The sequence below is a fragment of the Macrobrachium rosenbergii genome, chromosome 44 (assembly GCF_040412425.1).
Source record: "Macrobrachium rosenbergii isolate ZJJX-2024 chromosome 44, ASM4041242v1, whole genome shotgun sequence".
Taxonomy (NCBI): Eukaryota; Metazoa; Arthropoda; class Malacostraca; order Decapoda; family Palaemonidae; genus Macrobrachium; species Macrobrachium rosenbergii.
Window position 1 is genome coordinate 31,138,070 of NC_089784.1, and position 26,257 is coordinate 31,164,326.

General features: G+C 35.7%; 2 protein-coding genes across 2 annotated transcripts in view; one reads left to right on the forward strand and one right to left on the reverse strand.

Annotated features, from left to right (window-relative positions):
• Window positions 1–20,222, forward strand: part of LOC136829572 (probable serine/threonine-protein kinase clkA) — a 30,348-nt gene extending 10,126 nt beyond the window's left edge. The window contains exons 7-9 of the mRNA XM_067088420.1: window positions 7,717–7,831; window positions 19,712–19,848; window positions 20,113–20,222. Of these exons, the coding sequence (XP_066944521.1) occupies window positions 7,717–7,831; window positions 19,712–19,848; window positions 20,113–20,222 (362 nt within the window). The remainder of the gene's footprint in view (window positions 1–7,716; window positions 7,832–19,711; window positions 19,849–20,112) is intronic.
• The window catches only part of LOC136829500 (SAP30-binding protein), a 458,698-nt gene that overhangs the window by 207,993 nt on the left and 224,448 nt on the right, over window positions 1–26,257 (reverse strand). The gene's annotated exons all lie outside the window — the stretch shown is intronic.

Consider the following 26,257-nt stretch of genomic DNA (forward strand, 5'->3'; position numbering starts at 1 on the left):
GAAAATGACTGCAATTTTACGCTTTTAGTTTTTATTAATGTCTGTTGCCTTTTCTCACATGTTTTTAAGTGGTCAGGATCATACTCACTCAGTTTCTGGGCTTACTCCAGTGTCTGTCATTCATATTTTCCTATTTTTGTTCTTTTTTATATTTGAATAAAGCTACTAAAAGTAATTTTAATAATGTTTAGAGAGTAATTCTATTGAAAAATAAGCAGAGCCTTTCTGATGTGATGTTCATTTATTTTAGTCTAATTTAGACATCATATTTCTTTAGAATGATGATGCTTGGTACGATTCCATTTCAAACTTAAAATGATTCCTTTTATTCTCCTCATTTTCGTTACGATATTTAAAGAATATACATCTCAATCTCCCCTTACCTTAGCCCAGAAGAAGAAAAAAAAATATATATTTATATATATATATATATATATATATAAAAAAATATATATATATATATATATATATATATATATATATATATATATATATATATATATATATATATATATATATATATATATATATATATATACATATACATATAAAGCAGCCTTTTGAGGAAGGAAAAAAGGACAGCAGTTAATTTTTCGTCTTACTCCTCTAACTACTGAACACAGGATGGACCCCAGACCAACATTAATTGTAAACAACTGTATGCTGCTTACAGCTCCCTCACAAAAGACTAATCAGCATCTCAACCACCCAGTTACGTACATTGGGCCATTCATGTATTTCTACCGAGCACATGTGCACTGTAGGCATTACTACAGGTTCTTAGTAGCGTCCCTTGGGCCCCGAGTTGCAAACCCATTCATTCCTTTTACCCTACCTCCTTTCATATTATCTTTCTTCCATCTTGCTATCCACCCTCTCCTAACAATTATTTCAAAGTGCAACTGCGAGGTTTTCCTCCTGTTACACCTTTAGAACCTACCTATTCTCACTTTCCTTTCCAGAGCTGAATGACCTCATATGTACCAGTGCTTGGCCTTTGGCCTAAACTCTATATTCCATTCCATTCCATTCCACATACTGTTTCACTTTCTAAAATTTGATGTCTCTAGCTCTAAATCCAAAAACACTATCAACACCCCACTTTCTAAGTTTTCCTTTTCCATCTTAACGAGATTTCAGGAGTGTCCACTCTGTAACAAAATATTTCTCACTTCAAAACGCGCTGGTCTATTTTTTATGTATATGCTAACCTTCGTGTATCATCACTTACATTTAAGACTTCTACATTTCAGACCAATATATTCATTCTACTTGCATATAATTCTCTTCTACGGATTCCACTACCACAATTACCTAATGAAGTCTTCGTTCAACAATATCTTTACATACTCCATCATTTGCCTCCTCAGTCACTCTGATATTCCAAAACTTTCTGAAGAGCTCCTGAAATGGATGTGAATGATTCGCCTCTTCCGTCATTTGTCATTGATCATAACAACCATTTTCCGATACTACAACTATCATCTCTGACCTTCCGCGCCACTGTTCATCATTTTGCCTTATCAGCTTCAATTCATTTCTGCCAACATTCACTTCAAACCATCTCTTACAAGGACTCTTCAGCATCTTTCACCAGTTGTGGTAATATCTCTTCACATTCACTAGTTAATAATGCATCACTCGCCTACCTCAGTCATTCTTCCTTCCATTCACGTACTGAATGTTTTTTTTTTTAATTCACATCATCGTTCCTTGCTCCATAGAGAGGTAAGTACACACTTTCCTCAGGATAGTATTATTATTATTATTATTATTATTATTATTATTATTATTATTATTATTATTATTTCAATAGATAAAATCTATTCACATGGAACAAGTTAAGTATACCTTAGTTTAACCAGACCACTGAGCTGATTAACAGGTCTCCTAGGGCTGGCCCGAAGGATTAGATTTATTTTACGTGGCTAAGAACTAATTGGTTACCTAGCAACGGGACCTACAGCTTATTGTGGAATCCGAACCACATTATAGCGAGAAATGAATTTCTATCACCAGAAATAAATTCCTCTTATTCTTCACTGGCCTGTCGGAGATTCAAACTCGCGGCCGGCAGAGTGCTAGCTGAGAACGGAACCCACCCTCCCAACGAGGGACTTCACATGGTACAAGCACACAGGGGCCATTGACTTGAAATTGAAGTTTCCAAAGAATGTTGGTTTCAACCTCCCACCGCAGACCCCACACTACATCAATAACTGATCATGATAGAGAGCCAATGATTTTTCATCACCCTGGGTGAGACGCGAACCCACCACATGTGAGTGGCATGCCACGACATTAATCACCACACTGCCTGCCTTTAACTTCGTAAGGATTCCAACAATCTTCTCTGTCGGATAGAGGACCTTGGAATACTCTTCTTCATGGACTGGCTCATACCAGCCTCAAGTCTTGGTGGCGCCAGGGCCATTGAGTGACCAGACAGGTGACCTTCCATGGGTGGCTTTTGTATTTCGTGGTCCATCTGATACCATCTCGCTTCTTGTTGGTCCTCTGTCCTAACACTTCCGACTAAATCAGATTGATGGAAGGGTGGAATACTGGTGTGACTTCGGAGCCAATGCCCATTCGTTCGTGTTTTTTCTTTAGATGGAAGTTTTATAACTTACAGTCACTGTAAGCCATAAGAAATCTAAATAAATAAATATAGGATATTGCGCCATTGCAATTATTACTCCACGCAAGGGCCCCCATAAAAATGAGGAATATTAAGAAGAAAAGCAAATAAAAAACTGGTACATGAAAGATTTAAGACAATAGGTCACCACTGTCTATCTAGCTGTCTATCTGTCTATATATAAACAAACGCCACGAAGGAAAAGTGAAACAACGGAGTGGTTGCTAGGCCTTTCGACACACGGGCCTAGCAACCACTTCGTTTGCCTTTGTTTATACATTCATCACGTTCCATATCTTCATGAATCAGTTATACATTTATATATATATATATATATATATATATATATATATATATATATATATATAAATGAAAGATATATATGAATATATGAGTATATATATTTAGATAAATTTAATAAATATAAGTTATCATAAATATATATATATATATATATATATATATATATATATATATATGCAGTATATATATATATATATATACACATACATACATACATACAGACAGACAAACAAGCACAGACTCTTAAAACCAAAAACCAAAAAAAAAAAAGCACAGGTGTTTCAATTCCATAAAGACAGATAGACATAATCGAATAAGCCATCAAATGAAAACTAACACAAGAACAGACGGACAAACAAGGACAGAAATTGAACGTGTACACTGAAAGACGAGAGAGAGAGAGAGAGAGAGAGAGAGAGAGAGAGAGAGAGAGAGAGAGAGAGAGAATCCCAGCTCCCTCATTGAGAGAGAGAGAGAGAGAGAGAGAGAGAGAGAGTGTGAAGACGGGTGAGTGACAGAATGGTTTTGGGGGCCGATATATCAAGCGGGCAAGTTCCAGATTTCCTGTTTCTGTTATCCGGGTCTTAATTGATGATGTCTTTGTGTCGCTCAAAAAGCCCTGTTCTTGCCTCTCTCTCTCTCTCTCTCTCTCTCTCTCTCTCTCTCTCTCTCTCTCTCTCACACACACACACACACACACACACACACACACACACACACACACTTTGCTCTGAAGGATTTGCTCTCTTTCTATTTCTTTCTGTTAAAGGAAGGATACAAAGATTTTGTTTCAAATTTGTTGATAGCCTCGTTTTAAATGTGTAAACGTTTTATTATTTTATTTACTTCGTTGTTAGCAGATAAATACGAAAAAAATACATATAGCCACAATCACAGAATATATATATATATATATATATATATATATATATATATATATATATATATATATATATATATATATATATATATATATATATATATATATATATATATATATTTATATATATATAATATATATATAATATAACATATGCTTTTACTTACAAAGATCTATGTGACAATATTTATAGTTGGATTGGAATTTAGGTCTTGGAAAAGAACTTAATTTCATCAGATTTCTTTATTTTTAATAAAAAAAGTCATATCATTTGTAAATCTGATAGATATATTATATATATCTGTTGTATCATATAAATATATACTTACACTATGTGTGTATAGTTGGAAAACTTAGGTCTTAGAAAGCTTAATTTCTTTCTTTATTAAAAAAGTCATATCATTTGTAAATCTGATGATAAATATTGTCAAGTTGACAGAGATCTTTGCCAAGCAAAAGCAACCCTAACTCTGTTACCTATTAGTATCTGACATTACATAGTATTACTAAAGATCACACTGAATTATCGTAACCTCAACAGCCGGATTAAATTTCCTCCTATTCTTATCCTTGTAACTGGCAGCAATGGTGTTAATTCTAAAAGCAAAAAAATGCGCCGAGGTTTCTTCTCCGCAATCGAGTTTTCTGTGCAGCCGCTACAGCGTATAATCAAGGCCGCCGAAAATAGAACTATCTTTCGGTGGTCTCGGTATAATGCTGTATGAACCGCCGTCCATGAAACTTTTTAACCACGGCCCAGTGGTGGCTTGGCCTATATCGTTGCCAGATGCACAATTATGACTAACTTTAACCTGAAATAAAATAAAAACTACTGGGGCTAGAGGGCTGAAATTTGGTATGTTTGATGATTGGAGGGTGGATGATCAACATACCAATTTGCAGCTCTCTGGCCTCAGTAGTTTTTAAGATCTGAGGGCGGACAGGAAAAAGTGCGGACGGACGGACAAAGCCGGCACAAGAGTTTTCTTATCAGAAAACTAAAAAGAAAAACAAATGATATGTACGACGCCATTTACTACGCACTTGCAAACCTCAGACACTGCATATTTAACGTTATTTTATTTTATACTAATAATGAGTCAGCGACTACTTTTACTTCCATAGGCCTTGAAGCTACATAACCAAATAATACTGTCAAACTTAAGGATTACATGAAGTCTCCCGTATCCCTCGAGATGGACATAATAATGCTATGTAGATCTCAGCTGTATTCAGGAACCATCGCATTCTGGTATAAGGCTGCTCGAAGTTTCTTTTGAGATTTCCTTAAAATGCAGACCACTGTAGTCAAAGCTTTTCGCGTGGCTACCTTTCATAGTCTTCATTGCCTTAACTTCTTGAGTTATCTAGTCCGCTGGTTATAGTGGTTAGTGTCGTGGCATGCCACTCAGATGTCGCGGGTTTGCGTCTCCCTCAGGGCGATGAAAAATCACTGACTCTGTATCATGATCAGTTACTGTTGCAGTGTGGGGTCTGCTGCTGCGGTGGGAGGTTGAAACCAACATTCTCTGGAAGCTTAAAGAATTTCAAGTCAATGGCCCCTTTAGTGTGGTTGTTCCATGTGAATAGGTTTCATCTACTGAAATAATAATAATAACAGCATGTTCTAGTCGTCTTGCATCCTGTGCACAAACTTATACTGTTCAATAGCTAGGGAGTCACACTTCCCAATATTGAAAGTTTTTGCTTCCACCATTTTAAATCTGTGGCTTAATCTCTCTATGATTAGTTGAAGAGAGTCTTCAGCGAAACATTTAAGGGCCATATATATATATATATATATATATATATATATATATATATATATATATATATATATATATATATATATATATCAAAGTCCTTCAAAAGCAGGCATCATATGACCCCATATAAAAATGGGAACAAGCTGGGAAGAAGAAGAAGAATATATATATATATATATATATATATATATATATATATATATATATATATATATATATAAATATATATATATATATAAATATATATATATATATATATATATATATATATATATATATATACATATATATATATATATATACATACATACATATACATATATATATGTGTGTGTGTGTATGTGTGTATATAGATGAAACCAGTGAAACATTTAGGGCCACACACACACACACAGTTATATATATATATATATATATATATATATATATATATATATATATATATATATATATATATATATATATATATATATGTGTGTGTGTGTGTGTGTGTATATAGATGAAATTAGTAATAACCATACTATCAATTCAGTGGTTATATATAGATATCTCCGCTTTCTACCAAATCCTTTTTCCCCTTCAAAACCTACAATCACTTCAAGATACTGCATTCATTAGAATCGTACAATTTACGTTAATGTAGCTCTTCATCTTTCGAGAAGAATTTGATTAATAGTAATGATGATGAAACAGGATCGAAAAATAAAATTCACTAGACATGATTTACGAAAAATTACGTCAAGAGGATTTCTTAAAAAGTTCTAGTGGTATTTTATGGTGCTCTACTGAAAACAACACAGGGCAAAGTCAAATAACAAATATAGGTTATTGCGTCCTATTGCCTGCCATCGGTTACTGAAATCTTTTAAGGGTGATACAACACAAAGTTCACAACACAGTAAAATCAAGTAAAAAACAAGTCGAGGTTTCTTTGGCGCGATCGAGTTTTCTGTACAGCCGCTAAAGTGTATAATCAAGGCCACCGAAAATGGATCTATCTTTCGGCTGTCCCATTATAATGCTGTATGAGCCGTGGCCCATAAAACTTTAATCACGGCCCGGTTGTGGCCTATCCTATATCGTTGCCAGAAACACGATTATGGCAAATTTTAACCTTAAATAAAATAAAAACTACTGAGGCTAGAGGGCTGCATTTTGGTATGTTTGATGATTGGATGGTGGATGATCAACATATCAATTTGTAGCCCTCTAGCCTCAGTAGTTTTTAAGATCTGAGGGGGACAAAAAACTGCGGACGGACAGACAAGGCCAGCACAATAGTTTTCTTTTGCTGAAAACTAAAAAGATTTAATCTCAATCTTTTAAGGTTGTTACAACACTGAAAGTTCAAAACACAGTAAAATAAAGATTTAGTCTCAAGATATAACTTCTTTAAGTGCGTTTTATTTTACGTTAAGTAAAATCATTGCTACCACTGAACTTATACTATGTCTTATATTACTATTATTATTATTAGGATTAGTGGTTATGGTAGTAACTAACATACCAGTCCAGTCAAAAATGACGGAAAGAGTTGAGTAACTTTGTAACAGCATTATATTTTAAACAAGTAACTTTTCTTGTTGTGCATTTTCTCAAGTTAAAACTTTTGAAAGTTAAGCATGTGTTCATATTAGTAGACTTTTTGTTACACAAAGAAAAAGACATGGATAAACACTGTATTATATACAGTATGATCATTACTAATTTCATATACAGACGCATATATAAACATATGTATATATATAATATATGTATATATATATATGTATAAAATACATATATATATATACATACATATATATGTATATATATGTGTGTGTATCTATATTTGTGTGTGTGCGCGTTTGTGTAATATTAGAAATAATTCAAAATCCAAATAAACAAATATACTGATAAAACCATCAGTTCCTCTCTCTCTCTCAAAAAAAAAAATAAAATAAAAAAAGGGAAAAATGAAAATAAAAACGTTCTATATTGTTCCAGTGATTTATTTTGACATTAAAGCCAGCACAGCTGAGTGACCTCTGCAGCGGCATCGCCTGTATCTGGCGGTTTGTGTTTTTGGGAGCGAGTTAGTATATAAACAGCTTTTATCGGAACACGCCACTTGACATCCGCAACAGGTCGCCAGACACTAACAGCCTCCAACGTCCAACAGCGGCAGCGACAGCAGCAGGAGCAGCAGGACAAGCTCTCGCGTCGCAAAACCACACAGCAGCGAAATAGCGGCAGTAGAGGGTAACAAGCAGGAGGTAGACAGCAGCTATCTCGCGCTGCACCACTACGCCATCACAAGTAGTTAAGTGCTTCAGCAGTGGCAGCACCAACAGGAAAAGGAGGAGGAGGAGGAGTATGAGAGAGAGAGAGAGAGAGAGAGAGAGAGAGAGAGAGAGAGTGGACAAGGGAGAAGAAGAGGGCTGGCTGGTCGGCGGGGTCCCCCAGGGGAGTGTGGTGGCCGCGTCTCAGATGTGACACGCCGGATTGCTGGCGGGATGAGGTGTAATCTCTGGCTGTCAGTTTGTTTGTCACGGCGTTTATCAATTTCGGGTGTTGGGGCGAGTGTTGGGCTAGACCCCAACACCAGGGCCAACCGCCCTACCCCTACCCTCCCATCTCTCAACCCTACCCAGTCTCTTCCTCTCCCCTTCCTCTGTCTAACTCCGGACCCCAGCGTCCTCCTACCCAGGTCATACCCTTCTCCTTCCTTCCCCTCCTCCTCCTCCTCCCCCCCTCTATCTCCTACACGCCCTCCACATACACACACACACATACACATACACACACCGCCCATCTCATCCCTTTGGTTTTCCCCTGATCCCTAAACCCCGTCCCCATTCCAATCCCCAACCTAAGGGTTTCTCTCTCTCAATGTCTCCCTCTTCATCTTAATATACAGATAAGGGCATTTCAGATCAAATCTTATATACAGCTTGTAACTATAAGAATATTACCTTTATTCCATAAAAGATAATGAATTTACTCACAAGAGAACGAAGTCTCTCAAACTCTTGAACTCTCTGAAACTAAAAGAATCCTTTTGTACCATCAGTGAAAAATATATAATGCTTTGACAACGACAGCGGATAGTAAGCCTTACTGTTACATACTGGGAGGGGAAAGTGTACTGGAAGCGATCATCATATTCCAGTGCCAAAGAGGAGAAGGCACTGTTCCAGGCACTAAATTGACCGCTGATATTTTGACAAGAACACAGAACCTGTGGTCTGGATGCGAATGGCTATTTTCTTGCAATTCTGTTGATCGGTTCTGTTGCTTTCTCTTGTAGCAGACTTGTCAATGTCTTATAGATGACCACTGCTCACTTTTCTTTGTAAATTCCTAGAGGGTGTCATTCACATTATAAATGAATGTATGTAAGAAGACAAAACGTTTATTTAATACTGTAAAAGAATTAAAGCATAAGCTTCATTTGTTAATAATAATCATAATAATAATAACAATAATAATAATAATAACAAAATAAACACTAAGGAGGGACACCATTCAGGTAATAATAATAATAATAATAATAATAATAATAATAATAATAATAATAATAATAATAATAATAATAATAATAATATGAGCGTAGCTGATTTTACATTTCCCCTCAATTTTTATTTTTTTTGCTGGGCATAAATCGTTTACGAGTTGCCCAAAATACATGCAATAATTCTTGCTTCATAGGGCATTGACATATTTGGGTATTAATTTCCTGAATAATAATAATAATAATAAGAAAAACAGGATCATATGACATATCAATAACAATAACGAAGCTTCAGATTAAATTACAAATCGACTATAAAATAATAATAAACTAAGTTGGAACAATAATTATGATGATGAGAGAGAAAGAGAATTGTTTATATTTACAATTCTATTTAGGGCTTCAAAAATTGATGATGATGATGATGATGATGAGAGAGAGAGAGAGAGAGAGAGAGAGAGAGAGAGAATTGCATATATTTACAATTCTATTTGGGGCATCATAACATTATGATGATGATTATGATGATGATGATGATGATGATGAGAGAGAGAGAGAGAGAGAGAGAGAGAGAGAGAGAGAGAGAGAGAGAGAGAGAGAATTATGTATATTTACAAATATATTTAGGGCATCATAAAATTATGATGATGATGAGAGAGAGAGAGAGAGAGAGAGAGAGAGAGAGAGAGAGAGAGAGAGAGAGAGAGAGAGAGAGGGCTGCCCACATTAACAATTCTATGTAGGGCATCATAAATTGTTTACTTGAAGAAAGGTTGGCTTGAGAATGAAACGCCACGTTTAATGCCTCTGTTGATGGACCTAATAAGCGAAAGAAGTATTTTTCGTCCAAAAAACCCCTAAAACGTTACTACAGATTAATTTAACTATACGGAATTCAGCGTCTACGTTGATCTTAAATGCAATATAAATTTACTTCGATATTCTCTATTGCAATTTCAGTTACTTCCGTAGTCCGAAATTTTCTTTGATTTGGAACCGTCGCTTAAGTGAGTCGCTTATTTCCCGGCCACTCGTACATGTTTTATTGATTATGATTTCATTTGCTATTCACCAAGCTAACCCTCTCCAAATAGAAGTATTTCCAAACTTTCAATTATTTTCATTATTTCCCTTTTAGTCTTCTGTAAAAGAAAACTATTGTGCCGGCTTTGTCTGTTCGTCGGCACTTTTTCTGTCCACACTTTTTCAGATCTTATAAACTAATGAGGCTTAGAAGGCTGCAAATTGGTATGTTGATCATCCACCCTCCAATCATCAAACATATCAAATCGCAGCCCTCTAGCCTCAGCAGTTTTGATTTGATTTAAGGTTAAAGTTAGCCATAATCGTGCGTCTGGCAACGATATAGGATAGGCCACTACAGGGCCGTGGTTAAATTTCATGGGTCGCGGCTCTCACAGCTTTATACCGAGACCACCGAAAGATAGATCTATTTATGGTGGCCTTGATTATGCTCTGTACAGAAAACTCGATTGCGCCGAAGATATTACGGCGCATATTTTGCTTTTTTTTCAACCAATATTCAGCCTAATTCATAAATGTAAACCATATTGCATTTCTTTCTAAACATATCTCTTTTTATAAACCGTTTACAAAGCCGTTATTATTCATGCGCAATTATAGTTTTACCTCCGACAGGAATATATTTCTGTTCTGGTTAGTTTAATAAAGAAAACATGGCTTATCCATCAGTGGTAGAGCATGGGATCGCATCAGCAAGGTCTGTGGCTCGATCCTGGCATATCCAAACCAATCGACCCATCTGTGAGTGGGCACAAGAGTCAGATGAGAGTCAAAAGTAGGTCAGGTCGGGAAGGATACTGTCACCTCTACTGCTTTGCTCCATAGTCTAGTGAATATTTTCCCTAAATGATGTGTTCCCAAAGCATTTTGAGCGGATGGTACCAACTTTGACTTCGAGTCAGTCTACCTGTTTAGTTCTACCCGTTTAGTTTTAAGAAGGATTATTATTATTATTATTATTATTATTATTATTATTATTATTATTATTATTTAGAAGATGAAAGCCATTCATATGGAACAAGCCCACCAAAGGGGCCACTGACTTGAAATTCAAGCTTCCAAAGAATATTAAGGTGTTCATTAGGAAGAAGTAAGAGGAGGTAAAGGGAAATACAAAAGGAAGAGATACCACTTATTAAAAAATGAAAAATGAATAAATTAACAAACTAATAAAAATGTATTAAAATGCAAGGAGAATAGCATTAGGGTAGCGATGCATTGAACCTCCGCTTGAACTTCTGAATTTCCAACTGCACGACCTCCTCTGGGAGGCTGTTCCACAGTCCAACGGTGTGAGGAATAAAGGACCTCTGGAGCTGAGAGGGGGCGAAGGGACCTTGACTGGGGCGCACTGCTTAGCCTTGGTGGAGGTTTGCGGACTCCGAACGTTTCTGCTAATTACTGCTGGTTATTTAATATCTCATTTGTCACTCTGGTCAACTTTGTTTTGCTGTAAACTAACCGTCTGTCAGTCCAGGTACTTCCGCCTGTGATTTGCCCGCAAAACGATTATTTGCACATATCACAAACTCTCCTCGCATAATAATTATAAACAATCTGAAGATCATAATCTTAGTTATCAGAATCCATAAAATTCAGGTACAGCTTTCCTGTATTTTCAAGATTTTCACTTCAACATTTCAAAATGGATACGATCACTATCATGCCTGCACACTACTCTTTCTCCACAATTTTTCTTATTTTTTCTGCTGGGCATAAACCATTTACGAGTTGCCCAAAATACATGCCATAATTCTTGCTTCAGTAGGGCACTGACAGATTAGGGTATTCATTTCCTGAATAATAATAATAATAATAATAATAATAATAATAATAATAATAATAATAATAATAATAATAATAATAATAATGTGTGTAATAAAAATCCACAATTATATAGTAAATATATTACTATGTAAAATAAACCAAAGACTTTCGAACACTTGAACGGTGTTCCTCATCAGTGCTAACGTTAGCACTGATGAGCCAAAGTCTTTGGTTTATTTTATATGGTAATATATTTACCATTTAATAGTGGATTTTTATTACACAGATTGTTTTTCACGAAATTGTGAATCTATTAGCAATAATAATAATAATAATAATAATAATAATAATAATAATAATAATAATAATAATAATAATAATAATAACAGACACCAGGATCATAGGACATAGCAATAATAATCACGAAGTTTAAGATTAAATTACACATCGATTATAAAATATTAATAAGTTGGAACAATAATTAGATCATAAACTCGTGAAGCAAGCTCCTCTTGCCTTTATAGACATGTTTTCACACTCCTCGACTACGGCCTTCCTCAAATACTAAAAAAAAGACGTCTCCCTCGCTGGAGACTCTACTACTCTTAATTTACAAGACTTTGTCAGTCATCACCGTCAATGAAATTATTCTCAGCAAAAACAAGTAAAAATTACGCCCAAGTTTCTTCGGCGCAATCGAGTTTTCTGTACAGCCGCTACAGCGTATAATCAAGGCCACTGCAAACAGATCTATCTTTCGGTGGTCTCAGTATAATGCTGTATGAGCCGCGACCCATGAAACTTTAACCACGGCCAGGTGGTGGCCTACCCTATATCGTTGCCAGAAGCACGATTATGGATAACTTTAACCTTAAATAAAATAAAAACTACTGAGGTTAGAGGTCTGCAATTTGGTATGTCTGATGATTGGAGAGTGGATTATCAACATAACAACTTGCAGCCCTCTAGCCTCAGTAGTTTTCAAGATCTGAGGGCGGACAGAATAAAGTGAGGATGGACAGTCATAACAGGAGCAATAGTTTTCTTTAACAGAAAAATAAAATCTTTTAACGAACTCACACTTATGACAAATCTTCACAATGCAAAGCCATTTCCCCAGAGAATTTGCCTCCGGATTGTGTTAGTCTTCTAATGCTCAGTAACCCTTATGGGTGGGGCGGCTGGCCCAGGCCCTTCTCAGCCAGCCCTGGTTCTGACCTACCCAACTGTCTAATTACAAGGTACCTGACTGTTTGTGTATGACAACCGAGGTGCTATGAAATTTCAACTGTATTGGCCTCATAAATTGTGGCTCGCTCTGGAATCAAATCCGGGATCTTATAATTATAAATATATATATATATATATATATATATATATATATATATATATATATATATATATATATATATATATATATATATATATATATAATAATGTGTGTATATATATATATATATATATATATATATATATATATATATATATATATATATATATATAATGTGTGTATATATATATATATATATATATATATTTATATATATATATATATATATATATATATATATATATATATATATGTGTGTGTGTGTGTGTGTGTGTGTGTGTGTGTATGTCAATACTTGTTTACACGTAACTGCCAGCTATTCTTTTCCCATAACATCAAACACTGATGATATAATCTCCCAAATACATAAAACATTAACTGAGTTTTGCTTATGTGAGTAACACAGACAGTGCATGAGTTGTCAACTCTTCGTATAATTCTCACATGAAAACTCAGAGCAACATTGTTGTACTTCATAAAATATATAAGCACTACAGTTCAGACGATGCTTGATTTGTACTGTCCTTTTTCTTTCACTGTACACTAATCTTATCATTAATGGCATCAACCCGAATATATATTCACAAGAACGGTAATTACATATTAAAATTTTTATACGAAGGGTATATATATATATATATATATATATATATATATATATATATATATATATATATATATATATATAATCAGACAGTGTTGAAAGTATAATTTTTCCTCATAACCATCATTTAATATATATATATATATATATATATATATATATTATATATATATATATATATATATATATATATATATATATATATATATATATATATATATTTTGTACGTATGTATATGTATATGTACTGTATATGTAGATATATATATATACAGATATATCTAATATATATATAATATATATATATATATATATATATATATATATATATATGTATATATATATATATATATATATATATATATATATATATATATATATATATAAATCTGAGTCTTGAAAGTATAATTTTTCCTCATAACTATCATTTAATATATATATATATATATATATATATATATATATATATATATATATATATACATATACATATTTGTACGTATATGTATGTATATATATAATATATATGCATATATATAAATAATATATATATATATATATATATATATATATATATATATATATATATATATATATATATATATATATATATATATATACATATACATGTGTGCGCGCAGAAGATCGTCCCCAAATGAAACGTCAAGGAACGCAGAATGGAGATCGTTACAGCAGTCTCCCATTATAACGAACACAAAACCGGCCGCCAGATGGCACAGCACCTTAAGACTCCGTCCTTCCATGACATAATGGCAGACACTTCGAGCAGAACCTTCCCTTCCCTTCCCTTCCCTTCTCAGGAGGGTGGAGGGAGGAGGAGAAGGAGGAGAAGGAAGGGAAGGGAAGAGGGTGAGGGGAGGGGGGAGGGGGGAGAGGGGGGAACATTTCTCGTCCATTATGCCTTCAAGAAACAGGGGCGCCGATTCTGGAAGACATCTTCGCAGGCGTCTTGCGAAGCCCTCCATAGAAAGCGGTGCCAGGCCTGCCAGGCGCGGCCGACGTCGGCAAATTTAGACGCCACAATGAAATGCTGAAACAAGGCGTCAAGCCCCGCCACAGGTAAATTAATTTCCGTTTCAGGGTGCCACTCTCCGGCACCTATCGGGCCTGCGACAGGTGTGAGTGCCAGCGCGTTGAAAGGCGAGACAGGTGAGCTATGCGAGCGGGTGACCGCGGGTGAAGGCTCCTGTCACCCTAATTTACATCAGCCTCAATAAGAATTTATCATTAAAGCTTCAAATGCGTTTAGCTCTGGAGGGGGGCGGGGGCGCCAGGGTAGAATGATGGTGCTCAATGGGGGGGATAACCCTTCTGGGTTAATAGGAGAGTTAAACGTTTGTTAAAATCAAACGATAAATTAGCAAGGGAAATCCTGGTATGTTGCAAGATACGTGCTTTATAATTAAGAGCTTTTGTTGAATAAATGAGAGAGAGAGAGAGAGAGAGAGAGAGAGAGAGAGAGAGAGAGAGAGAGAGAGAGAGAGAGAGAGAGAATAACTTATTACTAATTCATTTAAAATATTTTCCTGTGAATCGCGCGACAGAAATGAAACCAATTGATAAAATCATGATGAAACTGATCGATGAACACACTAAACGAAGTCTATTTTTGGCAAACAATCAGTATTTATAAAGCTGGCAAGCAGCTGCCAGTGGTTTGAATGTATTACACGTAATGGAACAATATTTCTAGAAAATCATAAGAGATTGACAGATATGCATTTTGAAAGGCACTATACATATGCAATACACGTTCCCAGTAATAAAATCAAGCAGACGGAAGGACGGGACCTCTTTTCACCCAAAAGTCTGACTGGAATTCCCTTTACCAATGTATGAGGAGCTGTAACAAAAAGGTCAGCGTGGCAGACACACTAACGCACAGTCAGAATCAAGGCCGAGAGAAAGAGAAGGTCTGCTCACTTCCCCCCAAATCCCCCATGTAGGCGGAGCTTTGTCTACCTCCTTATTGCGTCAGCAGCAGGATTGCCGTAATGAGCAGGTACCTCTAAGATACGTCGTCGCCTACGTAGTTACCCCTAGCGGGAGGCAACTCCACCCCATTGGGTAGACCTTGTCTCTCTTGGCCTTGGTCAGAATGACAAACAGACAGACTGACAGTCTGACTAGACAGCCTGACAGGCAATGGACTGATAATCTTTGCAACGTTAACGAAAACAGACGAGTAAACAAAGGAATATTTGATTTCTTGCCGGATGAATATAGCATTATTGGCTACTATGTTAACAGGTTTATGATTCAAATTTGCTAGTTCTCGAACTTTACCGTACGTTGAGTTGAGCTGAATATAGAATTTAGGCCAAAGGCCAAGCATGGGACCTATGAGGTCATTCAGCGATGAAATGGAAATTGACAGTAAAAGGTTTGAAAGGTGTAACAGGAGGAGAAGCCCGCAGCTGTGCTATGAATCAATTGTTAGGAGAGGGCTAAGAAAAATAAGATGGAAGAAAGAGAATATGAAAGGAGGTACAGTTAAGGGATAAAAGGGGTTGTAGCTAGGGGCCGAAGGCACGCTGCAAAGAACCTTTAGTAATGCCTACAGTTCACTGCATGAGGTGCACTGACGGCAATAGCCCCCTACGGGACTTTACCGTGCGTAAACATCAGTAGCTTATGATTTCCCAACGGTAGGTAAAGGATGAACACACAAGGGGTGTTTTAATATTGTTACACACTAGTAGCAACTTTATTTAGAGGCATACTCGAAAGAGTGTTCAAATTCAAGTTTGAATCCTGTCGTGGGCAGTGAAAGACCGTTCGTTTATGTCCTGCTGAGAGGTGGTAGAGAAGTTAAGAGGTCATCGTGGCTATTAAAAGCATAATATATACTCAAACGCAATATATATATATATATATATATATATATATATATATATATATATATATATATATATATATATATATATATATATAGTGTATATATATGTATATATATACATCTTATATATACATATACACATTTGTATATATACATATATATATATATATATATATATATATACACACACACACATATATATATATATATATATATATATATATATATATATATATATATATATACATACGAATATATATATATATATATATATATATATATATATATATATATATACATAAATATATATATATATATATATATATATATATATATATATATATATATATATATATATATATATATATATATATATATATATACATACGAATATATATATATATATATATATATATATATATATATATATATATATATATATATATAAATATAATGAAAATGCTTGCTCACCCGTACTACCATAAATATATAAATCTTCCTTCTATCAGACAATTCCATGTTACTCACAAGTATTTACCCGACAAACATGCCAATCCATCGAGCTATGACCAGTCCTGTTTGGATAATGCAAACCCTGGCATCGGTGAAGAATTGTCAGCAACTAATAAGAAAAGAAAAAAATATAAGGAAAAAAGGGAAGAAATATGAGAGATAAGCCGATTTACAATCAAGTTCATAGATCATTTAGAAGAGACGCAGAGAGTACCATACTTCAGATACAGGCCAGGCCTGTGGAATGAGAAGATGGAATGGGGGTTATTCACTGACACAGAAGAGAGGGATGTATATTCTTCCCTCCTATATCACCAAATATCCTTGTCCTCTCCCTCTCCCTACTCCTCTCCCCACTCCCCCCTAACCCACACCACCCTCCTAGGGTTAGTAAAGACTTTTTTCTCACGATATGACTCCAGGCAAACATCTCCGGCCATAGTTTAAGAGGCTCGCATATCGTTGGCTGGTCACAGCAACTTTTCTGGGGGACATCCAATCTGGTGGTCCAGAGATGAAATCTCACAGAGGCGGCGGCGGCAATATCAAAACTCTCTCTCTCTCTCTCTCTCTCTCTCTCTCTCTCTCTCTCTCTCTCTCTCTCTCTTTCCCGAGACTGCTCCCCATCTTGTGCAACCTATAATTCTTAACTAAACTTGGCTGCATCCTGACATAATCTTTCTCTCGGGGAGTTACTGGCGGCCGGGCCATTTCCGAAGGGCCTTTGTGTGACACGCAACGCGACGCCGAAATATCAGGCCGATTGATGGCGTTGCGCTTCTAGTAGCCAGTGGCACTTGTAGTGACGGTAGAGTGCCTAACAGTACCTAGTAGTCACTGACAACAACGCCTGCTATTGCTACTACTTCTATTTTCAGGTCTACACTGACAACTCCTAATTTTTTTCTGCAACTGCGCTGACAGCTCCTAACTGCTACTAATATTCTTCCAGTTTATTACAACTACAGTGACAGCTCCTACCTGCTACTAATGCGCCCCTAATTTCTTTAATACTACTACACTGACAGGTCCCAACTGCTACTAATATACTCCTAATTTCTCTAATACAACTACACTGACAGCTCCTAACTGCTACTACTACCCCTAATTTCTCTTAGACAACTTCATTGACAACTCTAACCTCTTCTAGCACTACTTCTAGCAGTGATATCGATTATAATATCGTTGTTATCCCTATAGTTATTATTATTATTATTATTATTATTATTATTATTAAAACCAATTAAAATTTTAAGCACCACTAACTACCAACCAAGCTTAAAATAGCAGTGAAAATTCACAAAAATTTTTCTACTTCCCTCTTTCAAGATGGCCGTCATATTTCACCCCCTCAAGAAGAACCACACACAACAATAATTCACGATCATCTTAGACATCACACAACAATCCGAAACGTGCTTCAATCAACCGGAAGACGTAAGGGTGGGGAGAGAGAGAGAGAGAGAGAGAGAGAGAGAGAGAGAGAGAGAGAGAGAGAGAGAGAGAGAGCAACAAAGATTTCAAAGAAGGAAACCAATTCACACCTCCCTCGAATATTATTCGCTACACAAGAGGATGAAAAACAAGAAGGGGTGGAGGGGGCGGGGCCTACGAGTCTTGTTATGTCTGTGAGACATGGGTGATGTCGTTATACGTCTCTTTCTCTACGTCTCCGAATGTCCCGAGACTTCCCTCCCCCCTCCAGCGGGGACCCCCCCCCCTTTCCTCAGTGTCTCCTTGACTGTTAGTATGCCGGCGCGCCCATGAATGTATGATCTATAGCTCAGCCAACAACTTGACTACTGCCTGATAATGTGAAATTGTGACAGTGTGCATGATTTACCGGCGCCGCTATCTCTCTCTCTCTCTCTCTCTCTCTCTCTCTCTCTCTCTCTCTCTCTTGTGAGGAGAGTGAAAGAGAAGGGGGTGATGTATATGGTCTGTCGTTGGACAAATGCTTTTCTACTTCTTGATTTTCTCTGTCTCCAGTCCAAACTTTCTCTCCAGTATCGCGCGTTCTCTTTCACTTTTTCCACTTCTGACGTAAAATTTATATCCTATATGATGACATGTTTTTTGCTATAATAACTATCACTAACACATACAGACAAAGTGAAGTATTAGGAAAATATATGACAGATGTAAGAAGTATTTTTTCAACACGATTCTTTTGAACTTTTCATGAGCCTTACGCTACACTTCTTTTTAATAAGTAAGGCTATTTCGATCTCAGCCACTGAAAAAAAAATTCTCTTCATAAGTGTTGTATCAAATTTGTACTAGTTTCAGCACACTCACGAAAACCTTTGCATATATATATATATATATATATATATATATATATATATATATATATATATATATATATATATATATATATATATATATATATATAATATATATATATAATAGATATATATATATTTTAATGCCATTAAATTTCAATAGATCCACAAAAGGCATCCGCTACTTATAAAATTTATCCTGTGATCCAAAATGTGATAACATAGGCAAAGCATTCTTCCTTACGCCATCATACTTCTGGAAGAAGAAGAAGAAGAAGAAGAAGAAGAAGAAGAAGAAGAAGAAGAAGAAGAAGATGAAGAAGAAGTAGAAGAAGAAGAAAAAGAAGAAGAAGAACTATTAAGTCTTTCGGGGACATAACTCGCTTTTAACGAAGTGCATTACAGGTGAGAGAGAGAGAGGAGACCAGCCTTTTTTTTTTTTAATATTCTTGAGACGATACAATACGGCCATCTTTAAACCTTCGCTAGAAGGAAGAGTTAACTTGAGACAATTAATAGATATTGCGGTATCGATTATCAGACAGGGGTTGGTGCTCTCGTATACATTGCGTGTGATCCACTCCGTGTGAGGATCATTACGTTTTATTGAAAAGTGTCTTGAGGAGGAGGAGGAGGAGGAGGAGGAGGAGGAGGAGGAGGAGGAGGAGGAGGAGGAGGAGGAGGAGGAGTAGGAGTAGGAGGGGGAGGAGGAAGAAGAGGAGGCGGAGGAGGATGACGGGGATGAGGAGGGTACGGGTGGGGGCTAGAAAAAGGTTATGTTTGCAAGTTATATAGCATATAGATCGGACATCAGTCGAAGACAAGGTATCACCGAAACTAGTTATGAATACTGAATAGTTACCGGAATGGCCTTTGGTATTTTGACAGAGGCCAGCAAGAGGCAGCTATTGTTCAAGGAACAGCAGTTTACAAGAGAGGAGAACATTGATATAAACGAAACAATATATTCCCTGCGGACTTGAAAGATCGGGTATTTGAGTTCGCGACGAAAGATAATTCTTGAAAATATTTGATGAATTAAAGTCGATAGAAACTATGAATAAAAGGTATGGGAATGGAATGGAATGGAATATAGTGCTTAGGCCAAAGGCCAAGCACTGGGACCTATGATGTCATTCAGCAATGGAAAGGATATTGAGGGTAGGCAGGCTTGAAAGGTGTAACAGGAGAAAAACCTCGCAATTGCACTGTGAAATAATTATTAGGAGAGGATTGATATCATGATGGAAGATAATATGAATGGAGGTACAGTAAAAGGAATGAAAGGGGTTACAGTCAGGGGCCAAAGGGACGCTGCAAGAGCCTTTAGTAATGCTACAGTGCTCCCCGTGAGGTGCACTGACGGCACTAACCCCCTACGGGGTAAAAGGAATGGGAATCACGTTTCTCCAACTTCTTTCAAATGAACACCATATTCTTTGTGTGCTTGAAATTCAAGTCAATGGCCCCTTTGGTGGGCTTGTTCCATAAGAATAGGGTTTAACTTCTGAATAATAATAAAGAATATCAACAATATCTTCATGTGTTCAGAAAAGTCTACGGAGACCAAACTCCACAATTCACTTACACATAGCCTCCTCTAATTATACTGCCCTAAAATGGAAAACTGCAGTATCTGCACAATTTTCGAAATTGAGATATGTCACCTACTGGGTTCGTGAAACACTAATACGCAAGTTACTGCAGTTGAAGAATGAATCTCCAATGCTTTCCATGAGCATTTAGGGGGTCTCAGTTATAGTGTCTGCAAAATCAGTAGGAAGGCAAGGGAGTATCTACCATTTTTCTCAGTTTTGTATTTTTGCAGATATTGCAGCCTTCCATTTTAGGGCAGTATACACTACCGTAGCGCAATAAAGTATTTAGGATGCTACGGTAAAACAAACTCCCAGTTTCGTTAAGGTTTCCGTATCCAGGAATAAACGAATAAAAAAGTAAATAGTAAAAATTAAAGAATACAACGAAGTTTCTTCGGCGCAATCGAGTTTCCTGTACATCGTATAATCAAGGCTACCGTAAACAGATCCATCTTTCGGTGGTCTCGATTTAATGCTTGTATGAGTGCGACCCATGAAACTTTAACCACGGCCCAGTGGTGGCCTATCCTATAACGTTGCCAGAAGCCCGATTATGGCTAACTTTAACCTTAAATAAAATAAAAACTATTGAGACTAGAGGGCTACAATTTGGTATGTTTGATGATCGGAGGGTGGATGATCAACATACCAATTTGCAGCCCTTTGGCCTCAGTAGATTTTAAGATCTCAGGGCGGACAGAAAAAAGCGCGGACGGGCAGACAAAGCCGGCACAATAGTTTTCTTTTCAGAAAACTAAAACAAAGTTTCGAATAATCTCAACTTTCACTTTCACTTTTGCATATCTCTCACCATCTCCAGCAGCAATATTTCGGACAGCGCTGATAACGATTAGCCCTAAACACACAGAGAGAGAGAGAGAGAGAGAGAGAGAGAGAGAGAGAGAGAGAGAGCATTTCTCCAATCTTTTGTCATCCGAGTTTTACAGGAGTCGTTTAATCAACGCGGATAACACGGGATGGCTAATTTAACGCTGACAGCCGTTTTAACGTTCGCTTTTTGACGTTCGGCTTCGCGGTCGCTGACTTTGACCTCCTGCGCGCGTTTGAAGTTTTCGTCTTGAGGTCATATAAAATACGAACGCCGTTCAATGGTCGGTTATTATATACGCTACTCATTTCACGTAGTTGCATATATATATATATATATATATATATATATATATATATATATATATATATATATATATATATATATAATGTATATATATACACATATATGTATATGTATGTAGTTGCGTTAACGAAAAACATATTCACTCTGAGTATGTACAGACTTAGCCTTACACAGTTCGGAATGACAAGAAGGAATAACAGACCTGTAAATATATAGAAATAGTCAGACAGGGATAGGCACGGATACAGGCAGACGAATGCTATTTTATTTACGAATAAATACTGTTCGATTTCTTGTCCTTGTCACTCAGTCTTCCTTTTTGCTCTAAAAACTCAAACCCATTTCCCCCATTGCGGGGTAGTGCCTTCAGTGGACCTCATGCGGTGCACTGTAGGCATTACTTAGGTTCTTTGCAGCATGCCTTCGGTCCCTAGCTGCAACCCCTTTCGTTCCTTTTACTGTACCTCCTTTCATTTTCTCTTTCTTCCATCTTACTTTCCACCCTCTTCTAACAACTGATTTATAGTGCAACTGCGAGGTTATCCTCCTGTTACACCTTTCAAACCTTTTCCTGTCAGTTTCCGTTTCAGGGCTGAATGACCTCATAGGTCCCAGTGCTTGACCTTTGGCCGAAGTTCTATATTCAGTCAATTCAATCACTATTATGAAGAGTTGTTCCAGAGTTTACTCATAAAGGAAATCTAATCTGATTTATATACATGAACAAAATTATAAACCCAAAGGCAAATAGATCAGTGCCATTGACTCGATGAAACGAGATTTTGTTAAATAATAGAAATATGAAATTATTATGAATTAGAGGGATAAGTCAATGAGGAAAAGTGAATAAAGTTGAAAATTAGTACTTAAACTGACCAGCCAATTAAGGATCAAATAAAATAAATAAATGAATTAATAAATAAATAAATAGGTAAATAAATAAATGTATTAATAAATAATAGATAATTTAGTAAATATATATATGCATATATATACAGTATATTTATGTATATATACATATATACATATATATATGTATGTATGTATGTATACATACATACATATATATGTTTTTATGTATACATACATACACACACATTATTATATATATATATATATATATATATATATATATATATATATATATATATATATATATAAATAACTAAATAAATAGATAAATAAAGTAAATAAATAAGTAAGAAAATGAAGAAATAAATGAAACTTTCCACCACTCGCAATCTCGGCCGCGGCATTTCATCTGGCGGGCTTCCTTTTTGCAAAAACAAATACTGAGCCTATCCGGTTCAGTTAAACGCCTTACAAAGACAGATAGCCCGTGTCGTCATACAGTATTCACAGAGCCAAAACTCATTTGTAGAGTGACACCGGAGTGAAGGTGTAAATTATGAAAAAGTCCCGCAAAGATTGAAAATAAAAAAGCTCGTTTTATAAAGTCAGGAAGAAAGTTTTGTAGTTAACTATGTTTGTTTGTCAACTATGAATGATTAAGGTTACTGAAAAGCTCCTCGTACATAGCGTAAGTTCAGTCAGAATTGAAGATATATAATGATTAGATAATTTTCAATAATTTCTTTACTTTTCCTTTACAAGAAAAACAACAGAGTTCAGTAGGAAAATGAGAAACATTCCACAGTATCTTGTCAAATATTAATATTCGAGCGCCAGAATCCGATATGACATTAAGAGGAGAGTAATTCGGCATACTGATACAGAAAGATGAAAATTTTTTGTTAAATATAACAAGTTCTTTGCTAAACAGTCATGCCAAAGCAGAGAAGAACATTTTCAAAAACTATGTTCATTCTGGAAGATACCGTTAAGGAAATATTATTTTAAGAAATATAATTTTACTTTCTATTCGCTGTATTTAAATGGTATTCAAAGATTGGTAGTTCATTTTTAGTTTTCTGTAAAAGAAAACTACTGTGCCGGCTTTGTCTGTCCGTCCGCACTTTATTCTGCCTGCACTTTTTCCGTCTGCCCTGAGATCTTAAAAACTACTGAGGCTAGAGGGCTGCAAATTGGTGTGGTGATCATCCACTCTCTAGTCATCAAACATGCCAAATTGCAGCCCTGTAGCCTCAGTAGTTTTTTACTTTATTTAAGGGTAAAGTTAACCATAATCGTGCTTCTGGCAACGATATAGGATATGCCACCATCGGGACGTGGTTAAAGTTTCATGGGCCGCGGCTCATACAGCATTATACCGAGACAACCGAAAGATAGATCTATTTTCGGTGGCCTTGATTATACGCTGTAGCGGCTGTACAGAAAACTCGATTGCGCCGAAGAAACTTCGGCGCATTTTTTACTTGATTTTTCTTTCTCTGGCAACAAAAGGCAACTATTCCACCTTATACATCTTAACCCTGTTGATAATGACATTTTAAAATGTCAGCTTTCACCACTCTCCTCGCCATTGATTAGTAAACTATGAAGACTGTGGAATTAAAATTTACCAACATGCCTCGGAGGACAGCACAAATGTGTAGATGGCTTTAGTTACATTAAAACTACAAAATAAAAAAAAATAAAAAAACTTGCAACATGTGACCTTGACTTTTGACCTTGACTAGTAAAATATTTGTAAACTTTGATAGAGAGAATTAATTTTACAGCTTATCAATATAAAACTGGATACCAAAAATTACTTAGCCAGCTCTGAAGCGTTTAAGAAGCCAAAATCTTTGAATCTTGAGTTTCAGCTCTGAATGATTTCCACCTAAAGTCAGTCATCTAAAGAAGGCCACCTCGTGAATAATTTCACCACACTTCCTCAAAATGCCGTTCAAAATTTTTCAATCAATCAGGTTCCACTTACCACCACCACTACTATCTCTCTCTCTCTCTCTCTCCTGATTTTGTAACTGTGCCCAAAACCACTAGTCTACTGAAAAATGAGCAAACTCGTTATTAAATGGCAAGAAGATTTAACACAAAAAAAAAACCTGCATATTAACCCTTACATATTCTTTATTCGAAACTATCTGCTGCTTTAGTTCGTTGAAATGGCTCAAAAGACATAATTACGTTATCTCGTTATCTGTGAATTATGAAAAATTATCCCATAAGTTCTTTCATGTTATCCAGCGCTCTGCGAAAATATAGAACTTCGTACTGCAGGTACTGGTATGTAAGTATGTATTTATTATTATTATTATTATTATTATTATTATTATTATTATTATTATTATTATTATTATTATTATTATTATTATTATTATTATTATTATTATTATTTAATAAATACTCATAGTAGCATGATTCTTAAAATGGAGAAACAGATCCACAGTTATGTACATGTACATATGTCTAAAGGTAAATATATGTACATATACATAACTGTGATCTGTTTCTCCATTATTATTATTATTATTATTATTATTATTATTATTATTATTATTATTATTATTATTATTATTATTATTATTATTCTTATTATTACTCAGAAGTTCAAACCTATTCATATTGAACGAGCTCACGGGGCCACTGACTTGAAATTCAAGCTTCCACAGAATATGGCGTTCATTTGAAATAAGTAACAGAAGGTAACAGGAAAATACAGAAATAAGACCAGTTATTAAAAGAAATAAATTGACAGAGTAAAAAATACATAGATAAAAATGTAAGTAAACTATTAAAATAGGAGGAGAATTGCTTTAGGGTAATAATGCGATGAATCTTCGATTGAACTTCTGAGGTTCAAATTGCATGGCTGTGACTTGGTCAATACTGGGCAGTTTCATTGATAAATTGCCCATAACTTCTTTGGAAAGTTACACGAGACATAAATCTGCGAAATACCAGAAGAATCATGGCCACAGTACTGTCATACTGTCATGTTACTCGTCATTACCTTCATTTTTCATATGAGTCACGCTGTGAAAATCCGAAAGCGTCAACATTCACTCACGACTGCCATACCGCCCTAAAATAGAAGACTGCAATATCTGTAAAAATACAGAACTGAGAAAAATGATAGATGCTCCCCTGCTTTACTGCTGATTTTGCAGG